Source organism: Gavialis gangeticus, unplaced genomic scaffold (genome assembly GCF_001723915.1).
Source record: "Gavialis gangeticus isolate Ggan-Ray unplaced genomic scaffold, GavGan_comp1, whole genome shotgun sequence".
Lineage (NCBI taxonomy): Eukaryota > Metazoa > Chordata > Crocodylia > Gavialidae > Gavialis > Gavialis gangeticus.
The window spans coordinates 72,039,791-72,048,017 of record NW_017728993.1 but is presented as its reverse complement, the minus strand read 5'-3'; the positions used below and the strand labels follow the sequence as shown (position 1 = coordinate 72,048,017).

Below are 8,227 nucleotides of genomic sequence, written 5' to 3'. Positions count from 1 at the left end.
GGGGGGGGGGGTCAGGGTCACTCACCTGCGTGTCCTCGGGCTCTTCTGAATTCTGGAATCAAGCAGCAGAGAGAGAGGTGAGCATTCACACGGCAGAGTGACAACCCAGTGCTGACAGTAGGACAAATCCTGCTGTCCATGTTTGCCCAAACAGCTGAAACTGCCCAGGTGTTGGAGCAAGAGTGGAGCCAGGACTGCAGCATTTGCCCCACGCCCTGCAGCAGCCCAGGGAGAACTGAAACATTCCCAACACTGGGAGTCCCAGGGGAAGGGCCCCTCAGCACCTGAATCCTGGCACAGCAGCCTGGCCCAGAAGGGTTGGCCATGGTCCTGTCAGGCCTGGGAAATCCCAGCATCCGGGGCAGCAGGGGGTTTGGTGTCACTGTGGACACCACTTCTCCATGCCCTGATGGTTTGGGGGGGAAGAGGGGGGAAATCTCAGTCTGCAGCCTCCCTTTCTCAGCAGCTCCCGCTGGGCCCCTCCATGTGTCTGGGTGTTTCGCACCTCCAGCTGCTGTCATCTCACAGCAACACACACCAACCTGAGTGTGCAGCACCACCTCTTGACAGACCTGCCCCCGGCCTTCTCCCCAAAGGGCCCAGCTCTGCCCTGTCTCACTGCTCACAAGGATGGACAAAGATCTGACTGCCCCTCGCTTGTTCTGACCCGAGCCCTTGTCACGTGTCCCCTGCTGGCTTGTCTCCTCTGGAGATCACATCCTATCGCTCAGCCCAGTTGCCCCAGACATGGGAACAGGTGCCCATTGGCTGCTGCTTCCTCCCCTGCAGCGTGCCCACAGGACTCACCTCTCTCAGCAAGCAGCCCCTCTGCAAGAAAGAGAACAAGCCACATGTTAGTCCCCATTGGGGGGGTTTCTTTAGCACCAGCACTGGTAAAGGCTCTCAGGGCTTCTTCAGTGCTGCCATTCCCCTAGAGAGCTGGTGAGGATGGGGATGAATACACAAACTGCCATTATCCCAGAGGCTCAGCTGGGCTCAATGAGACATCCTTCCTGGAGGCCCTGGGCACTGAGAATCCGGCCCTGAATCCATTTGTGACAATGACTCATATCAGAGCAGCCAAGACCCTCCCCCAAGGAATCCCTCGCCCACTGTCCTGCCCCGCAAAGGAAGCACCGGGGAGGGCTCTTCCCCCGCACTCATGGATGTTGTCATAGATCAGGTGCATGTTGGATGCCACTCTCACCTTCAGCCCCTACATGCACCCAGGCAGGGCTGAGATCAAAAGGCTGCTTCCCTTCATAACAGCTTTCCTGGAGCTACCACACTCCGGCCAAACCTTCCTCGTGATGATGACTCCCTGAGGTTGCTCACCTGAGCCCACCCCAGGCGCCTGCTGGCAGCTGCTGCTGGGAATGCTCCAGGGCTGTGATTTATGCACAAACCTCTGGGAAGTGAACCTCCGGCTCCCAACCTGAGCATTCACACGGGGCCTCTGGCTCCAGAGTCCCAGCTCGAGTGTCAGGATCTGAGCATCGAGCAGCAAACCCCAGAGCGAATGAAACACGGGACACTTCCGCACAGCCAGCCCCGCTAGGAGAACCAGGCCTGTGCTAAGGGGCCCAGGACCCAAGCAGCAGAGCCACATGTATCAGAAATGGCAAACTATGATCGCGGCTTCAGTCATAGATTCATATATATATTCATAGATTAAGGGTCGGAAGGGACCTAGTAGATCTTCTAGCCCGACCCCCCACCAGGGCGGGAGAACAACAAAAAACCCCAAAAAGAGAAACGGGACTCAAACGAGTCCAGCCAGGTAGGCATCCAGCCTCTTCTTAAAGACCCCCAGGGTAGGGGGTCATCGCCATGGAGTCCACCCCGTGCAGCCCTGAAGAGCTGGGGCACCAAGGGCTTTCCTAGGACATGGACCACAGGCCTCCAAGCCCCGCTCTGCTCCTCTGGACACATGAATGAAAGGGCTCCCATCACCCAGCTGCACAGTGTCTCCCACAGGACCCTCTCCTCCTCCCCCAGTACAATCAGACAGCAGACCTGGAAATGTCCCTTACCCAGGAATCCCATCAGAGCCTCCTGCAGCTTGTTCTCTCCAGGGAAATCCCAGATTGTCTTCTCTAGCTCAGGAAACTTGGGGGCTGCATGCAGAGGTGTCCCCTCCTCTGCCCTGCAGAGACACAAGGGCAATTATTCCTCTCACACCTCAACCAGAAGCCTCCACATCTTAAAGGCAACAAAGGGAAATGGGTGGGCCACAGGGCAGAGACTGGGTGTGACAGGCCTGGCGGGGCCTGTGCAGTGTGCTGGTTCCCAACCCTGGGGACTGAGAGGTGATATTTGTATTCAGGTTGCTAGTAGAGCTATTCCAGCAGAGCTCAACCACAAACCCTTCCTGTGCAGCCACAGCTCACACCAGCAACGCAGCGCTAGTCCCTCTACAGCTTGCTCCAGTGTCGGAGGGGAAAGCTGTACTGGGAAAAAAGTGGTTTCTGGTGTAGCTGAGTTTGTCCCAGGGCTTTTGTCCAGACAGCTGCACTGTGCAGGGGTTGGAGATGGTCACACTCCTAACAAGCCCTGGCCTTGGTCCATCCTCAGAGAAATGCAGGCCAGGCAATGCCAGCCTGAGCCCCTCTGACACGTGGCCTGATCACAGGCCAGGCTGGAGCAGGGAGAAGCTGCTCCTGGGACTGAGGGGCCGTTCTCCAGGCCCAGCTCCCCCTCCCTTTCACTCCCAGCCTCCAAGGGGCCGGGTCACTGGTGATATCTCGGCACATGGACACTGCCTCACTAGGGCCTGGGCTGAGACACTCGGGTCCCTCCCCACAAACCCCCGAGTCCCTCAGACAGGACAGACTTGCAGCCGTTGCAGAGGCCAGATCCCAACCAGGACACGAGGATGGGCTTATTGAACCTAGGACTGCGGGGCAATCCCCTGCCCAGGCTGGGTCACAGGGTGGCAGGAGCAACCCCAGGGCCTCATGGATAGAGGCTGGGTCCAGGGCTGAGACTGGCCCACAGGCAGATGCTGGTGGCTGAGGCTGCAGCCGAGTCTTGGCCAAAGGGACAGGAGGGATGAGATGAAACCCAAACGTACCTGCTCACAGTGCTTCTGACATCCTGGAGGGGACAAGAAACAGAACAGAGAGTCACTGTCGCAGCCCAGCTCGTCCTTGTGCTGCCAGGAGCAGCCACACTTACATCCGCTGCTTTACCGGGATGGCTGCCCCTCCGGACTGAGCCTGGGGCATAGGGCAGGAGCTGGAGCAACCTTTCACCACCCTGTCCTGCCTCCCCGACTGCCCCAATCCGTGTCTCCCCGCAGCTGCAGTCCTGGGTCCCTGCATCACCCTGCCAGCTCCCTGGGACTCAGAGGCCATCAACTCTCTACACTGGGTGCTGGGTACGTCTGATGGACTCTCACCTGCAGGAGCTTAGGCACCGAAAGCTGGCACTTCCCCTCCAGCTCCGTGATCAGGGCGCTCAGGCGGGCAGTCTCATCACGCAGGCAGGCGGCATTTTCCTGCCCCCTGCTGACAATCTCTGCATCCAGCTCCCGCAGCCGGGCCAGGAGGACACGCTCGCGGTCATCCAGGAGCTGGCGCAGCCCATTGCACTCAGACACCACCAGCTGCCTCTCCAGCTCCGTCTGCCTCTGGGATGGGCAGAGACATGAAAGAGCAGGGGGGCAGGGCCATGAGGAACAGGGGGAAGGAGAGGTGGAAACTGGAGTCAAGGGAGATGGTCCCAGTCTGCCAGGCTGCAGGAAATGTCTCATTCACACCCCACAGGGTCCAGCCCAGGGCATTTCTGGGGAATGCAGCCCTCTTGGTACATAGGGGAATTTTTCAGGGCTCCCAACCCGCCCAGCACTGCGGCTGCAGCAGGGCCCCCATGATCCAGGGGTTTGCAGGGCAGGGCCCCGAGAGCACAGTGCTGCTGCGACTCATCCATGCTGTAGACACCTTCCCCCTTCCCAGGGCCCTGCCTGACCTGCTGAAGGGGCTCCAGAGCCCTCGTCCAGGCCCAGCACCTGCCCTCCCCTCCCCTCCCTGCCCAGCCTTGGGGAGCAGGGCCGGACACTGCTTTCCCTACACCAGTGTAAATCGTCAGGATCCACCTGGATTTCAGGGCTGTCACTCCTGATTTACACCAGGGAAGTGAGACCATTCTCATTGTTGGCTCTGCACCGTTTAACTGACCCTGAACTTTGCAAGGCTGCAGGCTTGGACATCTTTCCTCCCCTCCCAACTCTGCCGACACGGAGCAGCATGAGACCCCCGCCCTGATGCCAGCGCGGCCCTCCCTGCGCCGGGTCCCCACCAGAAGCCTTTCACTCTCCTGCTCCCAGGCGCGCTTCAGGCCCTGCAGCTCCTCTCTCTGCTCCCTCAGGCGCTCCAGGCGGCTCCGGATTTGCTCCTGCAAAGACAGGAAATGGCTCTGATGTCTGCTTTGGGTCCCTCAGTTTGTGCCCTGCAGTAAAACCCTCCCTGCGCAGAGCGAGGTTGTGTGAGCACTTCCCATGGGCCCGAGGCACAGAGCGAGCGACCCCAGCTGCAAGGGGACCGGCCCTCCCAGACCCACTGTCTCTGGGCAGGTGCCTGCGCCCTGATCTCAGCAGGTCCCGGCTCTGGTCCAGGCTGCGCACGGGGGTTGTCTGACCGCAGAGCAGGGGGAGCTGTGACTCCCAGGCCCAGGACAGCTGCTCCCTACCCTGTAGTCCTGGGCAGCCTCCTTAACGGGAACCACCGTGTGATTTCTGTGGGCCCGGGATCTATCACACACCACACAGATGGGGACTTCGTCCTCCTCGCAGAAGAGCTTCAGGGCCTCATGGTGCCTCTTGCACATGCGCTGCCCCTCGGGCTGGTTCTCTGCCTGCAGCCTCCGCCGCTTCTCCAGCTGCACCACGTTGCCCAGCTGCCTGCTGGGCTGCAGGTTTCTCTGCGGGGCCGTGTCCCTGCACTGGGGGCAGCAGAAGTTTGGCTCCGACTCCCCCCAGCACTGGCTGATGCAGGCGCAGCACAAGTTGTGCCCGCAGTCAAGAGTCACCGGATCCGTAAAATAGTCCAGACACAGGGAGCAGGTCAGCTCCTCCCGGATGCTCCCTGCCAGGTCCACCCCAGCCATGGCTCCTGTGCAGAGGGGAGCAGCTCAGCTAGTTTCACTTTGCTGAGTGCAGCAGCCCCTGCAGCCTGGGGCAGGGCAGGGCATTTCTCTTCCTGCTCCCAGCAGGGCCTGGGTGGAGCCCCGGGTGTGAGCAGCCCCAGCCCCTGCAGGGGGAGCCGGGGCAGGGGCTCAGTTAACACCTGTCCTTCCTCCACTCACTTCAGTGCATTGTGTGCGGCTGCCCTGGGGCTGGCTTCTGCTTAAGAAACCCCTGTGCTGGGAGGGGGCTGGTATCAGGGGCGGCTCCTGGCTCTGAGTTAGAGACAAAGTCTGGCACAAGTTGCTGCTGCCTCCTCCACTGTGAGCCAGGAGCCCGGGTGAGCAGGGCTGTTCCCTGAGTGGGGTCTGTGCAGGGAAAGACTGTCCCCCTCTGCCTGGCCCAGCGGGGACTTTCTCTGGGGTTGGAGCCAGCCCCATAGGTAGGGACTCTACACCAGGAGCAGGCAATTATTTCGGGCGGAGGGCAGCTTAAGTTTTGCTGAGCTATTGAGGGCCACATGGGGAGCCCTGCCCTGTGGCTGCCATCTTGGAACCAGAAGTTCCACCCCAACCCATGACCTTTGCCACCAGAAGCCCCTCCCTTGCCCCCCAATACTCCTTTTGGGGGGGATGTACCAACTTAGAACCAGAAAAAAACCCAAATCATACACTAAAAGTCAAACACCTACCATAACGTATTTTAATTTTATTACAAAAAATATTCTTCTTATGATTTGTGTTTGTGTACTGTATACAGGCAACCCCCACTTAGCGCTATTTTGCTATAACACTCATTTGAAGTTGATACCTGATTGCACGTAGCACGCAGCAAGTTTCGTTATAACGCTTGTGCTTGCCATCCTGGGTCATTACAAAACAATTGCAGTCGCCATCTTGGGTCATCAGATACTTTTTGTTGCACATAACGCTCTTTTTGCTTAGGACTTGGTTTTTCAGGAACCGATGAACTGCTGTTCGCTAAGCGGGAGTTGCCTATAAAGATGTGATTTCATAATAACTCAAAAATAAATTCTTAGTTTTGTATATTGTGTAGTATGTGTGTATGGCGGGAGGGGTGTATGTTTGTTCATGGTGGGTGTGGTCCATGAGGTATGTGGTGTGTGTGTGTGTGTGTGTGTGTGTGTGTGGTAAGATGTGGGTTTGTGTATACATGGGGGGTCATGGTGGCAGGGTGTGGGTGTGAGGGAAGGTGGGGGTGTGGGGACATAGCAGCAGGCGGGGTGCTCAGGGCGCAGGTGCCCAGTGGGTTGCAGCTCTGGCTAGTGCTGCACATTGCCTCTCCTGGGCTAATAGGTGACACGTGAGGGGCACATGCTCCCCCCCAAAAAAAGTGCTGGTGCCACCCCTGACAACCAGCGCTCTGGCTGGTAGGGGGTGCTCCTGCATTGAGTCACCCACCTCACTGCACCTGACCACCTTCCAGGCTCTGAGTGCCTCCCTGGTGGGTGTCTCACATCCAGCCACCCTGCTTCCTGGAGTACACTCGCAAGCCTGAGGGGTAACGATGCCACCACCCAGCATCTGGACTGATCTGGGACCTGTGCCCTCTGAGAAACACAGGACTAGTAGTCCTTGAGGGTACTTGACCCACTGCAAGAACTTGGGGTGCTTTCTTCAGTGTAAAGCACAGATAGTGGTATCCTTTAGTCAGCCGAACCAAGAGGACCCCAAGGCATAATCTAGACCCTCTCCTAATAAGTCTCCCATGCTAGGTATAAAGGAGAACTTTACTGGTTGCAAGAAGTAGGTTTGGAGTAGGGGACAGGGTAGAGGAATACCTTAGAGCAAACAGTGTCATGGTAGCCCTTGATCATGCACCTGAGTTACTGCAAGCTATACATCTAGTTAGATCTCAGGTAGCTTACTCACAAGTATCGTCCAGAGGCAGGTGGAGATTCCCTCTGGAGGCAGGCTGTTCATTAGCCATGAGTTTCGAGAGAAAGTGAGTTTCAGCCGGTCCAGCTTCTCTCTGAGTTCTCAGAGTCAGTCCTTCACGTATTCAGACCTTATGACCTCATTTACCTGATCCAGTGAAGGCCAGCAACTGTTGGCTGCCAGCCAGCCAATTTGCAATGCATCACTGGTTGCCAGGTAGACTGGCAGGGTCTCTAGCCCCCTCCCAGTCAAGTTGGCATTGCTTAGAACAGTAGAGAGTTTAAGCCCCCACCCAGGCATATGCTATAGGCAGAGGGAGCAGGTTTCCCCCTCCCTCAGGAATGTATCCAGCTCAGGTTATAAGCTGTGATTATCTCAAGTTACCAGCTGTGTGTTACTGTTTTTGCTTATCATGCAGGAGATCCAAGTTCAAGTCCCAGTTGAGTCAAGTAGAAGTGAGTGAAGTGACAGGGGGGAAAATTCTTGTTGGAGTGGAAGAGGTCATTGTGCTTTGCCCTGCTGTCTGGCTTAAGGGTTAGCAGGGTGAGCTTCTGGGCAGAAGGTTGTGAGCCCAAGGTTGGGTGTGGGCACAGAAACTCACCTGGGATGTGGATGTACAGGAAATTTTCTTGAGCACTCATGGTGCTCAGGTCAGGTCAGGTCCCAGAGCACTTGAAAATGGCCACTGTGGTCCCTATTTTCAAGAAGGGGGGGAAGGAGGGTCCAAGTAATTAAAGGCCAGTCAGTCTCATTTGCATCCTTGGAAAGGTCTTTGAAAAGATTATGAAGGATCATATTTGTGGGGGTCCAGTGGGAAAAATAATGCAGCAGGGAAAACAGCCTGGATTTGTAGCATGTAGATTATGTCTGACCAGTCTGGTTTTGTTTTATGACAGGGTCACAAAATGCTTAGATGCAGGAGTAGAGGTGGATGTCATAGGTTCATAGTTAGTAGGGTCGGAAGGGTCCTGAGTAGATCATCTAGTCTGACCCCCTGCCATGGCAGGAAAGAGTACTGGGGTCAAACGACCCCAGCAAGGTGTTCATCTAACCTCCTCTTAAACACCCCCAGGGTAGGAGCCTGCACCACTTCTCTTGGAAGTTGGTTCCAGATCCTAGCTGCCCTGACCATGAAGTAGCGCCTCCTGATATCTAGTCTGGATCTACCCTCTGCCAGCTTGTGACCGTTATTCCTGGTCACTCCTGG

The 8,227-nt window shown here is 57.0% G+C and overlaps 2 protein-coding genes across 2 annotated transcripts in view; both read right to left on the bottom strand.

The window, feature by feature from the left end:
• Positions 1–5,165, bottom strand: part of LOC109287065 (zinc finger protein RFP-like) — a 6,960-nt gene extending 1,795 nt beyond the window's left edge. Inside the window, exons 1-7 of the mRNA XM_019502009.1 lie at positions 4,690–5,165; positions 4,300–4,395; positions 3,401–3,631; positions 3,074–3,096; positions 2,034–2,146; positions 808–828; positions 26–52 (exon numbers count right to left, since the gene is read on the bottom strand). Of these exons, the coding sequence (XP_019357554.1) occupies positions 26–52; positions 808–828; positions 2,034–2,146; positions 3,074–3,096; positions 3,401–3,631; positions 4,300–4,395; positions 4,690–5,106 (928 nt within the window). The 5' untranslated portion in view covers positions 5,107–5,165. The remainder of the gene's footprint in view (positions 1–25; positions 53–807; positions 829–2,033; positions 2,147–3,073; positions 3,097–3,400; positions 3,632–4,299; positions 4,396–4,689) is intronic.
• Positions 1–8,227, bottom strand: part of DDR2 (discoidin domain receptor tyrosine kinase 2) — a 247,325-nt gene that overhangs the window by 34,607 nt on the left and 204,491 nt on the right. The gene's annotated exons all lie outside the window — the stretch shown is intronic.